The sequence below is a fragment of the Podarcis tiliguerta genome, assembly GCF_965153285.1.
Source record: "Podarcis tiliguerta genome assembly, chromosome: 11".
Lineage (NCBI taxonomy): Eukaryota > Metazoa > Chordata > Lepidosauria > Squamata > Lacertidae > Podarcis > Podarcis tiliguerta.
In genome coordinates, this window is record NC_139544.1 from 63,282,863 (window position 1) to 63,306,665 (window position 23,803).

The 23,803-nt window shown below is 53.7% G+C and overlaps 3 protein-coding genes and 1 long non-coding RNA gene across 5 annotated transcripts in view; 2 read left to right on the forward strand and 2 right to left on the reverse strand.

Annotated features, from left to right (window-relative positions):
- Nucleotides 1-3,526, reverse strand: part of LOC310659500 (beta-1,3-galactosyltransferase 5-like) — a 75,617-nt gene extending 72,091 nt beyond the window's left edge. Inside the window, exon 1 of the mRNA XM_083403150.1 lies at nt 3,344-3,526. The gene's annotated coding sequence lies outside the window, so the exon portion shown is untranslated. The remainder of the gene's footprint in view (nt 1-3,343) is intronic.
- On the forward strand, nt 613-15,237 carry TAF1C (TATA-box binding protein associated factor, RNA polymerase I subunit C). 2 transcript variants are annotated; one of them, XM_083402749.1, is made up of 14 exons: nt 613-783; nt 950-1,049; nt 1,831-1,943; nt 2,044-2,139; nt 2,831-2,901; nt 3,711-3,949; nt 4,775-4,903; nt 5,003-5,120; nt 6,831-6,902; nt 8,303-8,438; nt 8,635-8,763; nt 10,110-10,287; nt 10,826-10,963; nt 12,911-15,237. In XM_083402749.1, exons 1-14 carry the CDS (start codon nt 628-630, stop codon nt 14,080-14,082), a joined length of 2,847 nt encoding a protein of 948 aa, XP_083258875.1. In that variant the 5' UTR covers nt 613-627; the 3' UTR covers nt 14,083-15,237. The 2 variants fall into 2 exon arrangements, with proteins under 2 accessions (XP_083258875.1, XP_083258876.1); XM_083402750.1 differs by lacking the exon at nt 6,831-6,902.
- On the reverse strand, nt 14,295-16,474 carry LOC310659637. The gene is made up of 2 exons (XR_014502892.1): nt 15,937-16,474; nt 14,295-15,520 (listed from the first exon to the last, which is right to left on the reverse strand). It is a non-coding gene; the product is annotated as an uncharacterized lncRNA (long non-coding RNA).
- A 638-nt stretch (nt 16,475-17,112) lies between these two features.
- On the forward strand, nt 17,113-23,576 carry HINT2 (histidine triad nucleotide binding protein 2). Its single transcript, XM_083403248.1, has 5 exons — nt 17,113-17,231; nt 18,988-19,131; nt 20,747-20,851; nt 23,017-23,089; nt 23,421-23,576. The coding sequence occupies exons 1-5, from the start codon at nt 17,169-17,171 to the stop codon at nt 23,510-23,512; spliced, it is 477 nt and encodes a 158-aa protein (XP_083259374.1). The 5' UTR covers nt 17,113-17,168; the 3' UTR covers nt 23,513-23,576.
- Nucleotides 23,577-23,803: the final 227 nt, after the last annotated feature.

Sequence of the window (23,803 nt, forward strand, 5' to 3'; positions counted from 1 at the left end):
TGTGGCCAGAGATGTCTGGGCTGGACCTGAGAGGGACAGAAAAGAGCACCGAGCTGCCAGGGGAACCCACATGGCTCTGTGCCCGCTGCCCCTGCCCCCTTCCATGCACCTGGCATGCCTTGGGCACAGGGCTGTTTCGGGTGGATCTTGTGGGAACTCAGTTCTGCCCCCTCCCAGGCGGGCCCCCTTGCCCTTCCAAGAGAATGAGGAAGGTGCTCACGGTGAGTTTTTCTTGAAAAATAGCACTGGCCATTGCTGTGAAATGGGCCCAGCCAAACATGGGCTTCAGCTGAGATTCCCCGCCTGCATTTCCAGATTTGCTTGTCTCCCTCTCTAAGCAATCCGCACGCAACTAATGAACGGGTTGCTAATGGACGTTTGCACAAGCAGAACGATATTTGCAACGCATCCAGATGAAATATACAAATCGCCTCGCCCAGCAGCGACGCGTTTCCCGGCGGCGCCCTCCGGCCGCTAGGGGGAGCCAGCGGCCCTCCCGCCCGGCCCCTCTCGGCGCCGCCTCCCTGGCCGCTCCTTCCGCCTGGCTCGCCCCGTGGTCCGCGAGCGCGCTCGGCTCTTCGGCTCCCTCCGCCTTCGCCTCCTCCGGCGCCGCGAGTTCGATCCCCGATGGCGGCGGCGTCCGCCTTCCCCCGCGCCCTCTTCCCGGGCTACTTCCAGGCGGGGCCGCCCAGCCGCCGGAGCAGCGCCTCCCGGGCCAGCCCGCTGGTGGCCGGGTGGGGCTGCTACGGGCAGGTGCTGCCCGACCCCGCGGCGCCCGGGCAGGTGAGGGGGAGGGGCCGAGGACGGAGGGGGAGGGGTCAGGACGGAGGGGGAGGGGCGGGCCCCCCGTCGTGCCCCCTGCCTTCCCTCTGCCTGTCCGGCTGCCGTCGGGGGTGGGCAGTGGGGAGCCCCCTCTCGCCACCGACGGCCCCCTCTCTTTGCCCCGCAGGACCCGCCGCGCTTCGTCCCCCGCCGCCTCCCGAAGGCCGTCGGGGAGAGATGGACGCCCAGCGAAGCCGCCCCGCTGCCCCTGACGCCGCCCAACGCCGGTGAGCGCGCCCTCGGGCAGGAGAACGCGGGAGCCCATTGGGGCTGCTGCCCGGGGTGCCAACCTGAATCCTAGAAGGGGGGTGGGCAGGTGAATAGACCACACGACACGGTGCACGCAGGTCATTTGAATGGCAACGCCCATCAGCTTGGGTGGGCATGTTTTATTGCGGGTGGGCAAAAGCCCCTGGCCCCTCGGAGTGGGCGCCAATAGATGCCGCTGATCAGAATGTTAGAATAGCCCCATCTAGTCCCGCATCCTGTTGGCACAGCGGGCAAATGCCCCAAAGAGCTGAGATAGACTGCCTCTGGGCCTGGAGGCTCCCAAAGAGCATCAGAAGACGCTGGCTGCTGGATCAGGCCAGAGGGACCCATCCTGCTCCAGGATCCTGTTCTCCCAGGGGCCAAGCTGATGCCCAGGGGAAACCAGGGGGCAGAACACAGGCACAACTCTCCCCTCCGGTGGGTTTCCAGCAACTTGTACTGGGAAGCTTTGCTGCCTCTGCGGAGGGAGAGCGGAGCCATTGGGGCCGCTAAGGGCCTCTCCTCCTCTAGGAATTTATCCAGTCTTCTTCTCAAGCCCTCCAGGTTGTGGTCATCTCTGCCTCCGGTGGGAGGGAGTTCCACAGTTTAGCCAGGCTCCTGTGAACTGGCCGTTTGCCTTCTGGGGTGTCAGGCGGAAGCCTTTGCCTGGAGACACTGGGGACCAAAGGCAGGGCGCCCAGCCTGTGCCCAAGAGGTGCCCGCTGTGCCGGTGGCAGACGGACTCTCCTTCTCTCCCAGGCTGCAGGGTGCCCCCCGTGACTCCCCAAGATCTCCTTCTGCAGGGACTGATGCTGCGCTCCTCGGAAGCCACCAACACTGGCGCTCAGGCTGCCCTGGGCTTCCCGGATCAGGTAGTCAAGAGGGGGCCACCGGAGGGGGTGGGTTGGAGGGCATCTCTGGGGGGCGAGACCCCGGGCAAAGGCCCAGCCTGTCCCCTCTCTGCTCCCGCAGCTGGGCGCCTTCTTTGTGGACCATCCTGACGTGGCCTTTGGCACCATGGGGCAGCTCCTCCAGGACAACTTCCACCTGGGAGATGTGCCAGTCCAGGTGAGTGACCCTCCCTTGTCGCTGCCCAGAAAGTTGGGTCCTGCCCCTCTGGTGTGGGGCAGAGCAAAGGGATGCTGGTGGAGGGAGGAGCCTCCTTCAGGTGGGGAGTTTGTTTCATTGATAGCCCACCTTTGGATACAGGGCAAGCCTCACAGAACTCTAGCCCAACAGTTGCCATTCATTTGATTTGAACTGATTTTAGAATGAATTGGTTTTAGAATGCTGTGTTATTTTACTGTTGTTAGCCGCTCTGAGCCCGGCTTCGGCTGGGGAGGGCAGGATATAAATAAAATATTATTATTATTATTGATCTCCCCCTCCTCTTTTAATCCCCCCAACAATAGCCCAGTGAGCTGGGTTGGCCTGGGCCAAGAGGCACGGACTGGCCCAAGGTTGCTTGGCTTCATGTCCAGATGGGGGATTCGAACCCTGGTCTCCCAGTCTGACACTCTAACCACTAGACTGCAGTGCCGTCCTGACTTGAGGCATGCTTGGTTTCCCTGTTCTCTACTGTTCCCTCCTGGCTGCCCCTCTCTTCTCCTCCGTCAGGAGCAGCAGCAGTAAGTTCTGCTGTGCGTCCTCAAACTCTCCCCACAGCCCTGCCAGGTAGGCTAGTCTGAAGGGGGGGGGGGAGAGTGAGACTCTTTTCGGGGCTTCATCGGACCCTCTTGGCTGCTTCCATCCCCTGCAGAGAAAAAAGCGGCGCAACGTCTGCCGGGTGAGCCACCTGCTGAAGCACATCGATGCCCCTGATGCCGTGAGGTGAGTGACTTGCCTTGGTCAGGGTGGGTGGCAAAAGTGGGGCAGACGGGTCTTGGGGCTGGCGCTGTGGGTTAAACCACAGAACCTAGGACTTGCCGATCAGAAGGTTGGCAGTTTGAATCTCCACGACGGGGTGAGCTCCCGTTGCTCAGTTCCTGCTCCTGCCAACCTAGCAGTTCAAAAGTATGTCAAAGTGCAAGTAGATAAATAGGTACCACTCTGGCGGGAAGGGAAATGGCGTTTCCGTGCGCTGCTCTGGTTCGCCAGAAGCGGCTTAGTCATGCTGGCCACATGACCTGGAAGCTGTACGCTGGCTCCCTCGGCCACTAAAGCGAGATGAGCGCCGCAACCCCAGAGTCGGCCACGACTGGACCTAATGGTCAGGGGTCCCTTTACCTTTACCTTTTTAGATCAAGACCACCCCCAGAAACATTATACATACATCACAGAAAAGGCGGTCTAAAACAGAAATTTGAATGTTGTTTATCTCCTGTCTGGCAGGTCACTTGAATGGATTGCCTGGGGAGCCTGGCCAGTCTTTTGTAATGATAAATACTTAGTTCCTGGGCCAAGTCACAGGCTCACACCCTATTCATATCTTAAATGTGCCCTTAAGACAGAATTTGTTAGGAAAGAGACAATGGGGAGGTTTCCCACTTTGACCTTGCAGAGAAATCATTTGGTCAGTTTGGGAATCAAAATGGCTCCAGGTCGGTCTTCTTGTGCTGATCTATGTATGTACTTGGTTGGTACTCTTATGAACATTGAACATATATCTAAGACCTCAGAATTCCTATCCCACCCGACAGCTGCAGCTTCTTTGGGGGCAAGAGCATCATGCGCCTGTGCCGGGACTGGCTCTTTGAGCTGCCCCTGGAGCTGATGGCCGACTGGCTGCACGAGGACCTGGCGGAGCAGTGGAGGCGCCTTTCCTTCGACGAGACCCCAACCGGGGGGGCCTTGGCCTGGCTGCCCAGAGAGGGCAGCGGGGGGCCGTCGTCCAGGGGCCGCCTGGTGTACCCCTCCAGGGAGGCCATGAACCAGCTCTGTATCCTTTTCCGGGGGCAAGAGGCGCTTGGTTGCAGCCAGCTGGCGAGGGAGAGCTCTGGGGCGCTGACCTTTCTTATAATAATAATTTTTTATTTATATCCCGCCCTTCCCGGTTCAAAAACTGGGCTCAGCACAGCTACCAACAAATTTAAAACACTTAATTATAAAAGCAGCATAAAATACGGTATAAAGACATGAATAACAATAAAATTCAAAAATCAATTAGATAATCCCCAAGGCTAGCTGGCTGAATTGGTCCTACTTGGGCCAGCGAGGAGGCCAGGAGAGAATTAGCTGTGGGGTCTCAGAGCGGGTAATCTTCATAAAAGGGGGGGGGGGGGGAGGAAAGAGAAGGGAAATAAAAGATCAGGCTGAATTCAAATTAAAGGCCTGGTGGAATAGCTCTGTCTTACAGGCCCTGCGGAAGGAGGTTAAATCCTGAAGGGCCCTGGTCTCCTGGGACAGAGCATTCCACCAGGTCGGAGCCATCACTGAGAAGGCCCTGGCCCTGGGGGAGGATAGTCTGACTTCCTTAGGGCCCAGGACCTCTAAACTATGGTTATTCATGGACCTTAAGGTCCTCTGCGGGGCAGACCAGGAGAGCCGGTCCCGTTGATACGAGGGCCCTAAGCCACAAAGGGCTTTAAAGGACCAGCACCTTGAACCTGACCCTATGCACTTCCATGAATCTTGGATGTCGGTTTTCTGGGTGGTCTCCCCCCCCCCCCACCTGTCTGCCATGTCCCTCCCCCTGCCAGACCTCTTCTTCCTCTCCCTCGAGGACCCCCCCCCCGTACCCCTTCCTTAGCTGCTCCTTCATCAGGCTTCCAAGATGTGGCTCTGATGCCCACCGCCAGCGGCTCCCTGAGGCCTCGAACCCGTGGCCACCCTGCCCAGTTTGAGCTCAACAGCCGGGTCCAGCAGGTGGCAGCCGCCCAGGTGGACGGCATTGGTGAGTGAGGCGTCCGCCAGAAATCGCTGCCCTTTCTCCCCCAGTATTATTCCGAGGGTGCTAAGCCTGGTCTCTCTGCTCTGCCTCCCCCATGCGCAGACTTTGTTGGGGTGCGCTCAGATTACCACTGCGGCGCATGGAAGGTGAACCCAGGAGGAGCCCCCTCCCTTCTCCAGGTGGTTGGCACAGAGACCCCCTGCTCCTCCATCGCAGTCAGGTAAGAGGGAAGCAAGGGGGGCTTGTCCCACCTTTTAATTTTTTAAAAAACCTTCCCTTGTGATGTGGAGGCAAAGTCATGTTTGGGTTCAGCCTCCTCGATTCTTTGGCCCCTCTTGTTGCGTTCCGAAGGCAAGGAAGGATTGGACCCTGATTAATAAAATACACATGAGGCTTGGCCAGCAAGACTCTGGGAGGAAGTGCCAATAATAATCCGTCACACCCTGGTGCAGGCCCCTTTTATTAACAAAAGAACTTTTAGCACAGCGCTTGCAATCAGATTTCCTCTGAGCATTTCAAAAACACGTGGGACAAAGTCAGATCAGAGAAATCCTTGTAACTACAAAGAAACTATTTCCTACATGAGCATGCATACAAAGGTAAAGGTCAAGGGACCCCTGACAGTTAGTTCCAGTCGTGACTGGGGTTGCGGCGCTCATCTCGCTTTACTGGCCGAGGGAGCCGGCGTACAGCTTCCGGGTCATGTGGCCAGCAGGACTAAGCTGCTTCTGGCAAACCAGAGCAGCGCACGGAAACGCCGTTTACCTTCCCGCCGGAGCGGTACCTATTGATCTACTTGCACTTTGACGTGCTTTTGAACTGCTAGGTTGGCAGGAGCAGGGACTGAGCAATGGAAGCTCACCCCGTCATTGCGGGGATTCGAACCGCCGACCTTCTGATTGGCAAGTCCTAGGCTCTGTGGTTTAACCCACAGCGCCACCCCCGTCCCATGCATACATAGTTCAGAGTAAATAAAATAGGAATCAAGGAGGAATGCGTTTAGCAAACCCCGGAGGTTTACCCCAGGAGTAAACAGGAAAGGAAGGACAGGTAGTATTTGCCATCTCCTTGTGATCTCTCTTCCTGGCCCTTAAGATCTACCTAAAGATTAACAAACCACATCAAAGCTACATACTATATTTGTGGCTCCGGATGCCTGGTGAAGCAACCAGTCAGAATGCTTACACGTTCCTGTGAGGCAGAGAAAATGAACAGTAGAGAAGATGGGCAGAGATGCGGAGGCTTGTGGGATTTGATCAGAAATTATTGTCAATGAACCAAGCCCAGTCAAAGCAATTCTTTCAACTCTGACACAATGGCGTGCTCCATTTTTCATAATTCCTCATTGCAATCCCACCTGACCCCCCCACCTCTCATCAAAGGGGTCTCTTCAGCTTTCCCGGGGCCAAGAGACTGTCCTGTGCCCCACCCCAACAACCCCCCTGGCCCTCTCTGCATGCCCCGAACACTGGATTCATCACCCTTTTATCTCAACAAAGAAGCGCCATGTTGTGAAATTCGTTAAAAGATCAAACTGTTGGAAAGAAAAGAGAGAAGTATTGCCAGCCCACAGAGAATCTCCTGGGGAGGGGTGTCTGGGTGCCACCACAGAGAAGGCCCTGCTGTGCTGCGTCCCAACCAATCCCCCCGGTGGCTCCAGAACCCCTTTTTATGCGTACTGCTAATGCTAATCATCTCTTAAATGTTCTTTATTACTCGTGGTTAACTGATCTTAATTGATGCTTTTAATATTCCTTAGCAGTTTTATTGCAAGCAAGTCTAGTGGGATATACAGTAGATCTTGCTACTAAATCTTGCTACTTGAGAGGCTGCAGTGGGGCAGGCCTGGGGCTGGAGCTAAGTCTGGGGAGGGGGCTGGGGGTCTCTGCTTCCCCTGCTGCGCACGATGCCTCTCCCGTCTCCCTTGCAGCCCCCACCTGCCTGGCGAGCTCTCCTTCTGCACCCACGACGGAGCCCTCTATGCCTGGAATGTGGAGACAGGGTGAGCACTGGGGGAGGGACTAATAAGGGCCCCCCTTGTCTTGTATGCAGATGAAGATGGATATGGGGGGGGGGGAGAAGACATGCTTGGCCCTGTCTCTGGAGGGGAGGTGGGCAAAGGGAGGGTTCAAAAGCCCCCGAGGATTACATTTTGGAGTGTGGAAAGGAAAGGAAAGGGAATGAGAAGTTACTTTGCAAAAGCTTTCTTCCGATTTCTGCCCCCTTGAAACAGGCAAAACAGAGAATGCTGAAATTCCTTGTGTGACTTTCTCTTCCAATAAACAAAGGGCTGTTTTTTAAAAAATTGTGGAGTTGGAAGGGTCCCCAGGGGTCATCTAGTCCAACGACCCCCCCCCCCATGACGCAGGAATCTCAGCTAAAGAAGTCATCCTGGCAGCTGGCCATTTGACCCCTGTTGAAAAACCTCCCGGGAAAGAGAGTCAGGTGCTGGAGTGGTCAGCGACTCAACCTTCGTATTTGGGGCTTCAGGTTTGAGTATCGTAAGAACCCGGCAATGTACTGAGATGCCCCAGGGATGCAGTTGTGCACTTCTGACCTGCAGACTCAGGGGCGTTCGAAAGGGAGACCTTCCCCCAAGTGCAACGGGGCGAGGTCTGTGCCGGGAGCCACGCCGGGCCCAGTCCCAGAAGCCAGCCCTTCTCCTGCCCCCTTCCTGGAAGATTCAGGATGGATAAAAGGAAGTTACCGTATTTTTCATGCCATAAGACGCACCTGACCATAAGATACACCTAGTTTTTAGAGGGGGAATGCAAGAAAAAAAATATTCTTTAAAGGGAGGGCTGAGCAGAGCCTGTATGCATCCCAGGCTCTGCTCAGCGCTCGCTTTAAAGAGCCACGGCGCTTGCAGGCTTCCCCCCAAGGAGCCCGTCACTGACAGGCTGCCCTTCTTCCTCCTCGGGGAAAAGCCCCCAAGAGTGGCACACACGCTCTGCGCTGCTCTTTAAAGGGAGCCCGGCTCTTGGGGGCTTTTCGGGGCGTGGGGGAAGGGACTGAGGGGCTAAGCCAGAAGCTAGAACAGCAAGAGGGAGCGCTTTCCCCTTACTTTTTAGAAGGGGAAAAGTGTGTCTTCTAGAGCGAAAAATACGGTATTCATGCAGCACATCGTTAGACTGTGGAACTCTCTGCCACAGGAGGCAGAGATGGCCACCAACCGGGATGGCTTTAAAAGAGGATCCTGCTGGTGGGTTTCTCACAAACATCTAGCTGGCCCCTCTGAGAACGGGATGCTGGACTGGCCGGATCCAGCAGGCTCTGAATATCCCCCAGAGCTGTGTTGGGCTGGCACCCTGAGGCTGGCATGGAGTGCAGGTGAGCCAGACTCTGCCCCCCCGCTAGAAGAGCTGTGCCAAGCGCCAGTCTGCCATGCCTTCTCCTTGCCAGACTGCAGCGGCTGCACCAGGACAGCGAGACCCTCTTCTTCCGGGACCCTTCCCCTTGGCGATGGAGCGAGTTTACTGCTCACCCGCGGGTGCTCAGCTTTGCCGACCGTACCGGCCTGGTGGGGATTGACCAGAGGGTGAGACTCTGGGATGGGGAGGTGGCCTAGGGGGGGCGGGGAGAGGAGATGCTGCAAGGGGGCTCCGCACGTCCTGCTGCTGCCCCACCCAAGGCGGGTTTGGGGGACAAGCGGAGTCGGGCGGGGGAAGCCCCCAGGGGTGGTGCCAGGGGACCCTGCTCTCCGGGGCTCAGGCTGCTCCTCTCGGTTCCCCCAGGTGTCCTCTCCACATCGCGTGGAGCTCTTCAAGGTGGGGGGCGAGGCCGGCTGCCAGCGGGGGGAGCGCGTGGTCCTCTCCAAGTACCTGGGCCAGGCTGAGCCCTACCAGCACCTCGTTGCCACGCAGGTGAGTGCCAGGGCTTTCCAGAGACGGGCACAGGCGTCCTCTTGAGACTTCCCAAGCTGGGGGGGGGGGGGGCGTGTTCATGAACTTGTGTGGAAATCATGCCTGAGGTGGAAATCATGGGGGCAACCAGGGTGGATTTGATTTAAATCTAATCAATTTAAATCACATTTTAAATCACTAGTCAATATGATTTGGTTTAAATAACTAGTCGGTAAGACTAGATTTCAATCATTTTTTTACTGAAAGACTCCTTACTGGTAATATTTACAACCAGAAGAAGGTTTCATTTTTGGAATAATAAAATTCCAGAGTAGTTTTTATAGTTATATCAAAAATTACTGATTTGGTTGTACTATTAGAAATACATAGACCGATAATTATGAAATTATTGTGAGGATTAATAAGTTAACTGTTTATATTTGGACAACTTTTCTGCTGTACATTATTGGAAGGAGAAAAGTAACAACAACAACAACTTCTTATTTGTACCCCGCCCATCTGGCTGGGCTTGCTCAGCCACTCTGGGCAGCTTCCAACCAAATATTAAAATACAGTAATGCATCAAACATTAAAAGCTTCCCTAAACAGGGCTGCTTTCAGATGTCTTCTAAAAGTCAGATAGTTGTTTTTCTCTTTGACATCTGGTGGGAGGGCGTTCCACAGGGCGGGTGCCACTACCGAGAAGGCCCTCTGCCTGGTTCCCGGTAACTTGGCTTCTCGCAGCGAGGGAACCGCCAGAAGGCCCTCGGAGCTGGACCCTGGTGTCCGGGGTGGAGACGCTCCTTCAGGTATACTGGACCGAGGCCGTTTCAAGGTCAGCACCAACACTTTGAATTGTGCTCAGAAACATACTGGGAACCAGTGTAGGTCTTTCAAGACCAGTGTTATGTGATCTTGGCGGCCGCTCCCAGTCCCCAGTCTAGTCTGCCGCATTGTGGATTAAATGCAGTTTCTGGATCACCTTCAAAGGTAGCCCCACGTAGAGCACATTGCAGTAGTCCTAGGAAGAGATAACCAGAGCATGCACCACTCTAGTGAGACAGTCCACGGGCAGGAAGGGTCTCATCCTGTGTACCAGATGGAGCTGGTAGACAGCTGCCCTGGACACAGAATTGACCTCCATGGACAGCTGTGAGTCCAGAACGACTCCCAGGCTTTGCACCTGGTCCTTTGGGGGCCCAGTTACCCCATTCAGGACCAGGGAGTCCCCCACACCCTCCCGCCTCCTGTCCCCCCAAAACAGCACTTCTGTCTTGTCAGGATTCAGCCTCAAACCCTGGGGGTCCCTCCCTGCTCTCCTCTTTGAGGAGTCTGTGTGCTGTGAGTCTTGCTCTCTCCTTCTGCAGTTCTCGCTCTACGTGCTGGACGAACGCTTCCCCCTGGTGCCCGCCCTCAGCTGGGAGCACATGATGCAGCGGCCGCCCATCTACGGCCTCCTCAGCCCGGCCCTCGCTCCGCAGCGCAGCCACAAGCTCCTCCTGGGCTCCCACCACGACCAAGAACTCGTGCTGCTGCAGTACACAGGTGGGGGGGGCGAGGCAGGGGATGGGGGTGCAGGGAGTGGATCAGAGTACCCCCCCATTGGCATAGGCACTTACTGGGGTCTGAGTGGGTGGCGGCTGACCAGAGACCTTGGGGTTGTGGCGGCTAGCACAACAGAGATGCCCAAAAGCCTCTCCTGCCAGGAAGTGGGATGTTGAAAGAAGCAGAAGGACAGCGATGGCTTTAAAAGAGGAGGAGACAAAATCGGGGGCGGGTGTCCTGGCGATGCTCCTGTGGTCAGCGACGCTTCTGGATCCCAGTTGATCCAGCGGCCAGGCCGTTATGCTCTTACGCCCCCAAGTAGGACTCCACGCAGCACTGAAACTATAGAGCCCCCTCTGGCAAGGTCTGCTGGTGCCCCCCAACTTCAGTGATGCAAGATTGGGTGCCCCCCCCCCTTTGGCCTAATCTTGCTGCTCCAGAGCTTTTCTGGTGGGGTGAATCCTTGGGGGTCGCGAGGGGCCGGCTGCGCTGGGAGACGCGGTTGTGGGCTGGGGGACTGACCCACCTCTTTCCGCAGGTGGCGCCGACGCCCCTTGCCAGCTCTGGGGGCCCCCACGGAAAGTCCCTTCCATCCACGAGAGCCTGCCCCACTTCCCTGTGCAAGTGCCCATCCGGCAGGAGGCTCTGCGCCAGCGTCTCGCCTTGCCCACTGCAGGTACGGGGGGGGGGGGGCTTGAGCCAGACTGGAAGCAGCTTAGACACACGCCCCTCCCCCCAGTGGTGAGCAAGGGCAGGTGTGCAGACCAGTCCTTTCAAAATCCGACCGAAAGAAGCGAACTTCATTGATCCGTCAGAAAGCGGGGTGGGGGGTGGGGACAGGGACAAGGAGGGGACCATGTCCAGGAAAATGGTGGGAGGTATTGCTGAAGAGAAAATGTTGAAGAACAAGCCTTGCTTGAAGCAGAACCAGCGTGGCTTTTGCAAGGGGAAATCCTGTCCCATTAGCCAACGAGAAGAGAGAGGTGGCCCCACCAGGGTCAAAAGCTTTCAGGGCTTAGGGCAACTGAAAACCACTGCACAGATCAGGGAATTACTTTTAATTAGCAATCTACCATTCGGCTTTGAAATGTCGGACTAGTACAGTGGTGCCCCACAAGACAAATGCCTCGCAAGACGGAAAACCCGCTAGACGAAAGGGTTTTCCGTTTTGGAGGTGCTTTGCAAAACAAATTTGCTATGGGCTTGCTTTGCAAGACAAAAATGTCTTGCGATTCCTGGGGTTTTTTCCCCCTCCCCCCCTTTTCCCCAAGCCCCTAAGCCGCTTAACAGCTGATCTAAGCCGCTAATAGCCTTTTAGCAGCTAATCCGCTAATCCCTTAAGCCTTTAATAGCCGCTAATAGCCGCTAAACCGCTAATAGCGCTAATCCGCTAATGGGGTTGCTTCGCAAGACGAAAAAAACCGCAAGACGAAGAGACTCGCAGAACGGATTCTTTTCGTCTTGCGAGGCACCACTGTATAATTTAGCTCTCAAAATGTAGGAGCTGTTTGTTTGTTTTTTAAAAAAAACTCTTTTTTTTTTGCTTTTCGATTTCCCCTCATTTAAACCTACTTTTGACATCCACTTTATACTGTAAATTGCTCATCCGAGCATCGACTTCCCTCCCTCCCTCCCGCTTCATGGTTTCTCAATTTACATCTTTACATCCTAGCATTTATTATTTTCCCCATTCACCTTATTCCTTCTGTTCTCTGATTTTAAGTTTAAGTACAGTGGTACCTCAGGTTAAGTACTTAATTCGTTCCAGAGGTCCGTTCTTAACCTGAAACTGTTCTTAACCTGAAGCATCACTTTAGCTAATGGGGCCTCCTGCTGCCGCCGGAGCATGATTTCTGTTCTCATCCTGAAGCAAAGTTCTTAACCTGAAGCACTATTTCTGGGTTAGCGGAGTCTGTAACCTGAAACCCGAGGTACCACTGTAATAGTAAAAGGGTACATATCATGAACATTACAAGTCATTTTATAAGCCTACTAGTGGTGTTAATTGCTGACAATGTTCTTTCAAATATAATATAAATTTACTTGTGTCTCTTTGGAAAGCTTGAGCCTGTTGGACTAGATGACCCTTGGAGGGCCCTTCCAAGTCTTAAGATGCTGTGACTCTATGAGTCGTGTGGACAGATGTATTTATCTGTGCTTTTGTGTGGGAAGATGCTCCGCAGCCCAGACCTGACCCCTTGTACTTTATTGCTTTATTACGGTCATAGACCAGCATAAGCAAAATAAATAGCATAACAGTATGAATCTAAGCAAATAATTATGAAGTAAATTGGAGCAAGAACCAAACGTAGATTTAAACATATACATGGAATACTTAATTAAGCACAGATAAGGGGTGAGTAAAAATTTATAAGAAAAATTAAAAGATCAGTTAACACAGCTATATGGGGTGGGCTTCAGAAGTGCGGATCCAATAATATGGGCCTTCAGTTTAGGACTGAATTGTAGCATAGACCCTTCTTTGTCGGATATCTATCACGGCAGCACAAAATCAGACTTCTGGGGGCTCCTGACCCCTTGAAATGAGGGGCCGGACTCTCTGCCGCGCCCTCTTTCCTCTGGCCAGTGCGGCCCCCCACTGACGGTTCTCTTCCACCCCCAGGCATCGCAGCCGCCCTGGGTCAGCAGGGCCAGAGTCAGACCCTGCTGGTCTTCCAGCTCTCCGAGGCCGGCGATATCTTCTACCAGCCCTTGCTCCACCAGGAGGAGGAGGAAGATGGAGACTGCGAGGGGCCACAGCCGGCCCCCGAAGCCCCGCAGGAGGTGGAAGAGGAGGGTGCCCACCAAGGCCCTGACGAAGCCGCCAGATCCTGTGAAGACTCCCCTCCAGTGCCTGCCGCTCCTGCAGCACCCCTCGCCCCCCCTGTGGCCACCCCCTCCCCTTACCAGCGCTGGATCAGGGCCTTCCGGAAGGCCTGGAAGCGTCTCCCCGAGGCAGCCCAGGGCCGGGAGCGGCTGCCGGCCGTCCTCAGCCAGCGCCGCCTCTTTGCTCGCCGGGAGCTGCGGCAGCCAGTCGGGGATGCGGCCCCCTCGTACGGGGAGGCCCGGCAGCGCCTGCGCCAGGCCATGCGGGAGAAGCGGGCCGTGTGCCCCCAGGAGCCGGATGGCAGGGCCCCCTCGCCCCCGGGGCCGGAGCAGGAGGGGCCCCCGGGGGAGCTGGGCCAGCGCCTGGTCGCCTCCTGGGCGGGCGGCTGGGCCGACTGGTGGCAGGAGAAGCTGGGCGCCACCAAGGCGCAGAAGCAGCGGGCGCTGCGGGAGCAGCGGCGGAGGCGCAAGAGGGCGCGGGGAACCCCCAGCCTCTCGGGGAGCTTCACCTCCACCACCAGCTACCATTCGGACGCCAGCGACTCCTCCTGGTGGGCAGCCAGCAGCCAGACCCCCAGCGAGGTCCCCACCGACTCAGAAAGCCTCTACTCTCTGGCCTCTGCCACCACCGCCAAGAAAGCCCCCTGCCTGGCACCCGAGTCTCGCGTCTCCGTTCCCTGCTCCCCGACTGCTTCCCAGGGCCCCCCGCCCGACTCCCAGGGCCCCCGTGACGCTTCCCAGGGCTCCCCCTCGTCCTCGCAGTTGCTCTCGTCCCAGACCCTCTCCACCCGCGGGATCCCCAAGGAGCGCCGCCAGACCCTCCGCAACTACCTGGCCATCTTTGATGAGCCTGATGAGCCCCCGGCCGAGCTGCCAGCCAGCCAGGCCTCCAGCCGCGGGAGCCAGCGCCCCCTCCCCTCCTCCCAGGGCTCCCAGGGACCCCGCAAGAGACCCCGCATGGGCTTCTGAGCTCCTCCCCATCAATGGAATAAAGCTGACTTTCTGCCCCGCTGGGCCTCATGGCTGTCGGACTTGCGCCACGACCGAGCTCCTCCTCCTCCGGTCGAGTCCTTCGGAATCTCCCCCGACGATGATTAACGAACTGAGCCTTTGATGAGGCTCCAAGCACGTTCCCCCATTACGCAGAGTATCCAGCACGCAGGGAAGGAGCCGAGACTATATGAGCTACATTGCAAAGAGGTTTATTCCTAACTACGCAGACAGAAAAGAAATATACATGCTCTCTCTGTGAAAGCAGAGAACCAACTGAACAACAAAGGAACAGGAAACAGTAACATCACATCCGTCTTCCGTGAGACTTCCAGCAGCCGGGAATCCCTGGAATGCAAAACAGAGTCTTGTGACTCCAAGCAACTGCACAGTGGCAACACACAGAAACCTAAGAGTGGCTTCCCACCTCCTCCTCACGGGAGTCTCATCCTGGGGTGGGGTGGGGCCTTCCCCTCCTGTCTCCCCACCCCAGTGGGCTGGGCCCACAACCTGCCTCCTCTGCCCTTTCCTTTTTTTATACACCGTATATACTTGAGTATAAGCCGACCCAAATATAAGCCGAGGCACCTAATTTTACCACAAAAAACCTGGGAAAACTTATTGACTCGAGTATAAGCCGGTTCACCACACCAGAGGCTGGTGGCAGTGGCAGCGGCGGAGGAAGGAGCAGCCTGAAAGGACCATCACTCGAGTATAAGCCAAGGGGGACTTTTTCAGCATTAAAAATGTGCTGAAAAAGTCGGCTTATAGTCAGGTATATAAGGTATATAATATTTTATTTAGTTTCCATTTTATAACCTGTTAATATATTCTTATTTTTCACATTATTTTTTGCTCCTATGAGCTGGTCGACTCCCCTCCTGCCTTAATTCAGGCGTCCTCAACCTCGGCCCTCCAGATGTTTTTGGCCTACAACTCCCATGACCCCTAGCTAGCAGGACCAGTGGTCAAGGATGATGGGAATTGTAGTCTCAAAACACCTGGAGGGCTGAGGCTGAGGAAGCCTGGCTTAATTCTTCACTGTATCATCGCATTTGTACCTCTTCCTGTTTACATTTCATCCATTTTGATTATTATGTTTTCAAATAAATATAAAAAGGTATGAATCGCCAACATTGCAAGTCTTCTTCAGTCAGTCCCGCTGGTGGTGTTAATTCTTTGCAACTGCCTTTTTGGAAAGCCTGATCACGCTGCTTTCGGATTTTCCCCGTCAGCTTCGCCAGTTCTGCCCATTCCATCACCTTCACCTGCCACTCTTCTTTCGTTGGCAATTCCTGTGGCTTCCATTTTTGGGCCAACCAAGCCCTTGCTGCCCTAGTTGCATACAACTGATTTTATACTGAAATGATTTTAGAATGTTGTATTATTTTACTGTTGTTAGCTGCTCTGAGCCCAGCTTTGGCTGGGGAGGGTGGGATATAAATAAAATTTTATTATTTATTATTATTATAAACAATTCCTCTGCCCTTTCCAGCCTTTCCTCCGGGGGGTTGGACTAGATGACCCTGAGGGTCCCTTCCAACTGTACAGCTCTCTGCTTCCATGGGCTGCTGCCTCCACCTGGCTCTGCCCTTTAAAAAACCCTTTCATTTATGGGGGCCGGGGGGGAGGGCTGGTCCACTTAGGGGGCCCCAGAGTGCTGTGAAGGGATGCAGGATTTGACACCCCCTTCAAAGCAGGTCTTTCCAGGCTTGGGGGTTTGGGAAAGCGGCTCCCACCTTCATTTCCTCCCCACCAACTTCCCCCTCCCTGTGGCTTGGGCTGTGTAATGATGGCGCATAAGGAGAGCTGCCGGATCCGGCCCCAGGGGACCCACCTTCCCTCTCCTTCCCAGTGGCCCTCATCTACAGATAGACTGCTTCTGGAGCTGGAGGTTCCTTAATGTATGATGAGCCTGCTTGCTGGATCAGGACCGGGGGGGGCAATAAGTCCAGCCTCCTCTTCTCGCTCCGGCCGGCCAGTTGCCCCAAGGGGGGAGCCCTGCAAGGAGGGTCCAGCACAGGAACAACCCCCCCCCCCCTCCTGAGGTTTCCAGCAACTGGAATTCAGACGCATTGCTGCCTCTGACAGAAACGGGAAGTTTTTAGTGTTTGATATTTTATTGCTTTATTATGAATAATAATAATCTTCTGTTGGGAGCCTCCCAGAGCGGCTGGGGAAACCCTGCCAGATGGGTTGGGTATTGACGCGCAGCGTAAGTGAATAATGCAGAGTTTGAAAGAATAAGAGCTTGACTGAGTTAAAATAAACTTCTTCATAAACAACATGGTTCCAAACAGTTTGACTGAGATTACTTACTGCTCGCAACTGAGGCAGACTGACTCTGAAATCTTACAGAAAACACAGAGAGAAAATGGCTGCTAAGTGTAAATAAATTATTATTATTATTATTATTAGACACAGCAGAGCCGCAGTGGCTGGTAGCCCTCGAGAGCCCTCTCCTCCACCATTCCTCTCTTAAAGCCATCCAAGGCCCTCACTGCCTCCAGTGCCGGATTGACATATAAGCTCAACAAGCTCTAGCTTAGGGCCCCACTCTCTTGGGACCCCCCAAAAAATTAAAGGGGGAAAAAACCTGGATGTACATTTCCAAAATATGAGATAAAAAACAAATAAAATAAAACCTACATACAGCAACCGTGTTTTGTGTTGTGTAGGCACCTATAATGTAAGTCATGGGCCCCGCCTGCTAGCCTGCTCCCCAAAATATCACCGCTTTGCTCATTTCTATATATAGGATGCCAATACTCTGCATGTGCAAATGACTTTAGGTCCATCAATGACCATCTAGCATCTATTCAACACAAGAAGCAGCGACCATTTCTTGTTGACAAAGGACAGCTGGGCATATAATGGGCCCCATTCCCTTCAGGAGCTGAGGGCCTCAATCCGGCCGTGCCCTGACTGCCTCCTGCGCAGGGAGTTCCGCAGGTTAACTCTGCGCCTCCTGCAGAGGTCTGGGGCCAGCGAAGGGTTAAGGACGGGGCGGGAGGACCCAGGCGTCCGAGGGGCGGGGCTCCGGCGGCGGCGGCAGCAGAGCGGGCATGGCGGCGGCGGCGCTGGCGCGGGGGGCGCTCCGACGAGGGCTGCTCGGTCGGCTGCAGCAGGTAGGGGGGCGCCGGACGCCTGGGTCCTCCTCCCGCCCCGTCGGGGCTCTCTCTCCTCGCCCCCCGGGTCTTTCCTCCCGGGCGGAGGGGGGCACCAAGGTCGCCCCGTCCCGGCAGCCGGGGGTCCCCGCTGCTCCAGACCCGGGGGGGGGGGGAGAGACCCTCCTCACTTGCGGGGCGAGGTGGGTGGTCCGCCTTTCACTCTCCGCGGGAAGCGTCTCTAACTCCCCCCCCCCCGAGGGAGACCCGGGCAGCTGCAGCGCCTCCAGCGGCGGACGGGAGGGGCGGGCACGGGCACGCGCACGGGGAAGCGGGGGCGCGCGAGGCTCATTTGTTGCGTCTCTCACCTGCAAGGAGTTCAAGGCGACCTGGGTGGTCCTCTTCCTCTTCCTCTTCCTCTTCCTCCTCCTCCCCAGTTCATCCTCACAACAGTCCTGCGAGGTAGGCTCGCTCCTAGCCCGGCCCTCTCGTCCGCACAACAACCCTGCCAGGCAGAGCTGTCAACTTTCCCCTTTTTTAAAAGGGAAATTCCCTTATTCCGAATAGGACTCCTTGCAAGAAAAGGGAAAGGTGGACAGCCATGCTGGGAGGTGGGCTAGGCGAGAGGAAGCACCTGCCCCCCCCCCCAAGTCGCCCCGTCAGCCTCCTGGCCATGGGGGGATCTGCACCCTGGTCCGGCGCTCTAACCACTAGGCCACCGCTGCCCCCCGTGGGAAAGCAGTTTGGGCTGCGGGGTTCTGGAAGGGGGTCTCACCCAGCCCCTGTCTGGAAGGAGGGTCTTCAGGGAGTGAGCCCAGGCCCTTCTGCATGCAAAGCAGGTGTCCCCCCCCCCAAAGGACCTCTTTGAGCTGGGAAAGGCTCAGAAAAGGCAACAAAACTACTGTGACAGAGTGGATATGATTTAAATCAAATCGGTTTAAATCACGATTTAAATCACTAGTCGGTAACTTGGTTTAAATCCTTGACTTGGTTTAAATCACTAGTCGGTAAGACTTGATTTCCATCATTTTTTTACAGAAAGACTCCTTCTTGCTGGTATAATCTTAATATTTACAACCCGATGAAGGTTTCATTTTTGGAATAATAAAATTTCAGAGTAGTTTTTCCAGTTATATCTAAAATTACCGTTTTGGTTGTACTATTAGAAATACAAAGACAGAGAATTATGAAATTATTGTGATGTTTAATAAGTTAACTGTTTAGATTTGAACAGCTTTTCTGCTGTACTTTATCGGAAGAAGAAAAATAATAATTCCCTTAACAATTCCCAATAACAATTTATTTAACTAAAACAATAACATTATACCATATGTATCCATGTTTGTTAACTGTTGTGGTTAAACCATTTTTTTAAAAAAACAGACTGAGACTGAGTCTCAGCACACATGAAAAACTTAAAACAAATCCTTATTTCCTGATGAATAGCCTTTGGACTATAATGTAATTTAAATAGAAAATCTTTGGAAAGATTTTTCCTCCAAAAGCATTTTATTTTAAAAATCCAATTCAATTTTTAAAAATCCATTTTAAAAAAATCATTTTGATCCATCCTGTGCTGTGCAGAGTGGGAGGGGAGGCTAGACTGAGAATGTGGGGTGCTCCCCTCTGCCAGGTCGAGAGGGGCTCAGAGGGCTCCCCCCCCCCCAGCCTCCCTAGCCCTTAGCAGGAAGGCTTGGCGCTGCCCACCCTCCGGAGACTGGCAAGGCCTTTGCCCATGGCAGCTGATGCCCCCCCCTGCCCCCCTGTCTGCCTGCAGCCGAGGGCGTTTGTGGCCACCCAAGGGCCCCCCGGCGGGGAGGTGGAGAAGGCCCAGCGAGCGGCCGAGGGGTCCGGCCCCACCATCTTCAGCAAGATCCTGGATGGCTCCATCCCTGCCAACATCATCTACAAGGACGACCAGGTGGGTACTGGGGGGGGGGGCAGGGGCTGGGATTGTGCCAGGCTGGCGTGCCAGAACCATTTTTTCCTCTCTCTCTCTCTCTCTCTCTCTCTCTGTGAAATATTTTTAATTGGTTTTTACAAGAACCAATTTAAAATAACGAAAAGGGAAAAAACCTTTTACCATATCCATATAAGAGATTCTCTGAATCTTGTGACTTCCCCCCGTCCCCTGCGTGGGTCCTTAAAGTACATTTTCTAAGACTACATATCAGTACATTCTCTGCAGTTTTTATCTCTCTAAATGATCCAGGTCTTTAGTTTCTTTACAAGTTATTTTATTATTAATATAATATTTATTAAATTTCCATTTTGTATTAATTAAATACATTCTTATTTTTTCACGTTCGTATTTGCTCAAATGAGCTGTCGACCTCCCTCCCTCCCACCTCATGCTTACCCCAATTCTTTTCTATATCATAGCATTTGTACTTTTTCCTGTTTATATTTCGTCCATATCAATTCCCATATTTTAAAATAACTACCGTATTTTTCGTCCTATAGGGCGCACTGGCCCATAGGATGCACCTAGTTATTTGTGGGGGAAATAAAAAAATATATATTTCCCCCCCCCCCCAGCCATGGGGCTGGGGCGGGGGAATCCCGAGCTTCCCCTGACCCCAGCCCCCAGAACAGGCTGCCGCCCGCAAGCCTTGCGCACCCGGCGGGACCTCCCGCCAGGTGCACAAGGCTTGCGGACATCTGCCCAAAGCACGGGGCGTGCTCCGGAGGGTGCCCCGTGCTCCGGGCTGCAGGCTGCTGCTCGCAAGCCTAGGGAGCCCAGCGGGACCTCCCGCGGGCTCCCCAGGCTTGCTGATAGCTTCCTGAAGCCTGGAGAACGAGAGGGGTTGGTGCGCACCGACCCCTCTCGCTCTCCAGGCTTCAGCGAAAGCCTGCATTCGCCCCATAGGATGCACACACATTTCCCCTTCATTTTTGGAGGGAAAAAAGTGCGTCCTATAGGGCGAGAAATACGATATGTAAAAACATTCCAAAAAGAGTGAAGTAAATTCATACAATATTTGAATGACAATTGCAAGCAATTAAGAACCCTGTCAGGAATGGCTTAAGAAGACTTGTAAAGTTTCTAGTAGATACCTTTTTACAAGTTATTTTTAAAGCCCAGCTCATGTTTTATTTGTTTACAATGGTCTCCTAAATAAGTTATGAATTTTTGCCCATTCTTTTTTAAAGTCTTTATCTTCTTGAATCTTGAGTCTCCCGGTCACTTTTGCCATTTCAGCATAGTCCAGCAGTTTGGTAGAACCATTTTTTTCCAAGTTGCCCAGATTCACACTCTGAACATTCAAAAAATACTAATACTAATTAGTACCCAGCCAGATGGGTGGGATATAAATAATAAATTATTATACTAATACTAATAATATATTTATACCCAGCCCATCTGGCTGGGTTTCCCCAGCCACTCTGGGTGGCTTCCAACAAAAGATTAAAAATACATTACTGTCCCTCTGGGGTCAGGCAAAGGAGGCCTGGCACCGGGCACTTGAGGGTCCTGGGCACCCCCTCCCTCCCGCCCACGGGGCTCCTGATTCTGCCCGCTCCCTTCTCTGCAGTGCGTGGCCTTCCGAGACGTGGCCCCCCAGGCTCCGGTGCACTTCCTGGTGATCCCCCGGCGCCCCATCCCCCGCATCAGCCGTGTGGCAGAGAGCGATGCCCAGGTGAGCGAGGGCAAGACTGAGGGCACCCCGGTTCCGACCCGAGGGGGGTGGGGGAGAGGATCAATAGGGAGCTGGTTTCAGAGATCCGGGGAGGGGGGGGACCAGAAACCCTCAATCATGGCATAGAAGTGAGAGGGCAGCTGTCTTGGAAATGATAGTTTCATTAAGGAGGAATGCCAGGTCATCTAAAAGGAGCCTGAGGGTTCTAGTCCTCATTAGAATCTCAAATTACTTGTAACAGTCTCTATTATGGCCGTATTCCAGAGGGAGCAGTAAAAAGTGTCCCGGGTGAGGTGCTTTTTCTTTCACTTGTGCCCTTTCTTTCCCATTTGTAGAAACTTCACATGTAGTTTCCTTGGGGCAGGGACCTGCCATTGCAATTTATTTCCTTACGCTTCTGCCAAACGTCACGGGCGCCAAGGGCCAGTGCCAGATTTACCTATAAGCTAAACAAGCTCTAGCTTAGGGCCCCTCTCTCTTGGGGGCCCCAAAAAAATTTAAAGGAAAAAAACCTGGATGTCCCTTTACAAAATATAAGATAAAAAACCAAATAAAATGAAACCTACATCCAGCAACAGTGTTTTGTGTTGTGTAGGCTCCTGTGATGTAAGTTACGGCCCCCGCCTGCTAGCCTGCTCCCTAAAATATCACTGCTTTGCTCATTTCTATATTTCACTATTAATATACTTCTTAGTTGAGTTTCAGTTCAACAATTACTTTGATAAAATACTTATTTTGGTATGTGCAAATGGCCTATTAGGTCCTTAAGTTACCATATAGCATATATTCCACAAACCTAACTCTGGCCCTGCCAAGGGCACATTATAAATGCTCCAATTTGCCCTAAGCCCTTTTGTCCCTTATTTGAGGACTCTTTATTTGAGGCTCCCTGTCTGTGGAATGCTCTCCCCAGGGAAGTTCGCCTGGCGCCTTCATTGTACACCTTTAGGCGCCAGGCAAAAATGTTCCTTTTTAACCAGGCCTTTGGTTGATCCGATTTACAACTTATGCCCTTTTAAAATGTGTTTTTTGGTCGGGGGGGGGAGCTATTGGGTTATTGTTTTTATTTTTTATGTATTTTGTGGTTTTATATCTTGATTTTATTCTGTGAAACGCCCTGAGACCTCTGGGTACAGAGCAGTATATAAATTCAATAAATAAAAAGAATAGAGAATAAGAATTTATGTGGTTACAATATTTTTTTTAAGTGGAATGTATATAGAGAATACTTTTTTTAAAATATTGTAACGACATAAATTCTGTGGCAGGTTTGGATGGATTTTCTGCATGAATTGCGTGATAGTTACAGAGCCAAAACAATGAGTATTTAGGAGAGATGAATCTTAGTGCGCAGTGAAAGGAAACTTGGGAACCACAGTGAGGAGATCAGAAGTCAGACTAGAATTAGTGAAGAATTAACTCACTTCTGGATGTCAAAAGTGTAAACTCTTTTTCGGATTACTTTTGGTTGAATACTACATATTTGATGTGTTTTTTCTTTTAAAACCAACAAAGTATATACAGTGGTACCTCAGGTTACATACGCTTCAAGTTACAGACTCCGCTAACCCAGAAATAGTACCTCGGGTTAAGAACTTTGCTTCAGGATGAGAACAGAAATCGTGTGGCGGCAGCAGGAGGCCCCATTAGCTAAAGTGGTGCTTCAGGTTAAGAACAGTTTCAGGTTAAGAACGGACCTCCGGAACGAATTAAGTTCTTAACCCGAGGTACCACTGTACTGTAGATATCTAGAGATATATACAGTCATACCTGGGTTGAATGTGCTTCAGGTTGAGCACTTTCGGGTTGCACTCCGCAGCAACCCGGAAGTAATGGAGCACATTACTTCCAGGTTTCGCAGCTCGCGCATGTGCAGACGGTCAAAATGACATCACGCGCATCGCGGAAGCGGCAAAACGCAGCACATGCAGACGCGCAGACGCGTCTTACGTTCCATTCAGGATGCGAATGGGGCTCCAGAACAGATCCCGTTCGCATCCCGAGGTACCACTGTATAGATAGAGATAGAGATAGATATATAAAATAAAAATCAATAAGTAATCAGAATAAGAATCTGCCTGCAATGCAGAGGGTGGGTGGGGGTCCCGCCTGGCCCTGTGGGTCTCAGAGCCACTCCTTGACCCCTTCCCCTCCCCTGTCCCCAGCTCCTGGGCCACCTGCTGCTGGTGGCCAGCAAGACAGCGAAGGCCGAGGGCCTGGAGGACGGCTACCGGGTGGGTGAGTAGCAGCCCAGAACACCAGCCCCCTGCCCCCCGCCCCGCGAAATCCTGCCCCTCTGGCCTGGGCTAGAGAGGGGGTTTGGTCCGCCCTGGAGGCTGGCGGGAATCCTGTAGGTATCCCTCTGGGTGAAGACTCTCAGCAGCCCTGCGAGGTAGACCAGGCGCAGAGAGAGGGCCTGGGTCTGCCAGGGGAGCCAGATTGTGGGGCCCTCTCCCTCCTCCTGGGCTGGGGCCCTTGCCTTGGGCCCTGGGGCCCTTCTCCCCTGCGCTCTCCCTGCAGCATCAGAACCCCCCCCCAAATCATTCTTCCGCCCTTTCTTCTCTTCCAGTGATCAACGACGGGAAGCAGGGGGCCCAGTCCGTCTACCACCTCCACCTCCACGTTCTGGGCGGGCGTCAGATGGGCTGGCCCCCCGGCTGAGCCCCCAGACCCTCAGCTGGGCCACAAGGGAGCCACCCTGGAATAAACGCAGCAGCAGCCCTGGCACCCGGTCGGCTGGTCTTTGCTTCGTGTGGGTCCTGGGGGCGCCTGCTTTCCCCCCTTTTGGGACGGGTCCTTCTCCCTAGCGCAGCTGGGGCTTCATCTGGCTCACAGCTCCTGCTCTTGCCCCCGGAGAAGGGTGCAGAATCAGATAATGATGGCGCTGTGGAGTTGGGAGGGTCCTCAGTCCAATGCCAGCAGTGGGACTTATCAATCTTCCCTTCTGCTAGA

Coding starts and splice junctions, on each gene's coding strand:
- HINT2 (XM_083403248.1), top strand. CDS start 17,169: ATGGCGGCGGCGGCGCTGGCGCGGGGGGCGCTCCGACGAGGGCTGCTC. Junction 17,232..18,987: donor TGCTCGGTCGGCTGCAGCAG/GTAGGGGGGCGC, acceptor GTCTGCCTGCAG/CCGAGGGCGTTTGTGGCCAC. Junction 23,090..23,420: donor GGAGGACGGCTACCGGGTGG/GTGAGTAGCAGC, acceptor CTTCTCTTCCAG/TGATCAACGACGGGAAGCAG.
- TAF1C (XM_083402749.1), top strand. CDS start 628: ATGGCGGCGGCGTCCGCCTTCCCCCGCGCCCTCTTCCCGGGCTACTTC. Junction 1,050..1,830: donor CCTGACGCCGCCCAACGCCG/GTGAGCGCGCCC, acceptor CTTCTCTCCCAG/GCTGCAGGGTGCCCCCCGTG. Junction 6,903..8,302: donor GCCTGGAATGTGGAGACAGG/GTGAGCACTGGG, acceptor TCTCCTTGCCAG/ACTGCAGCGGCTGCACCAGG.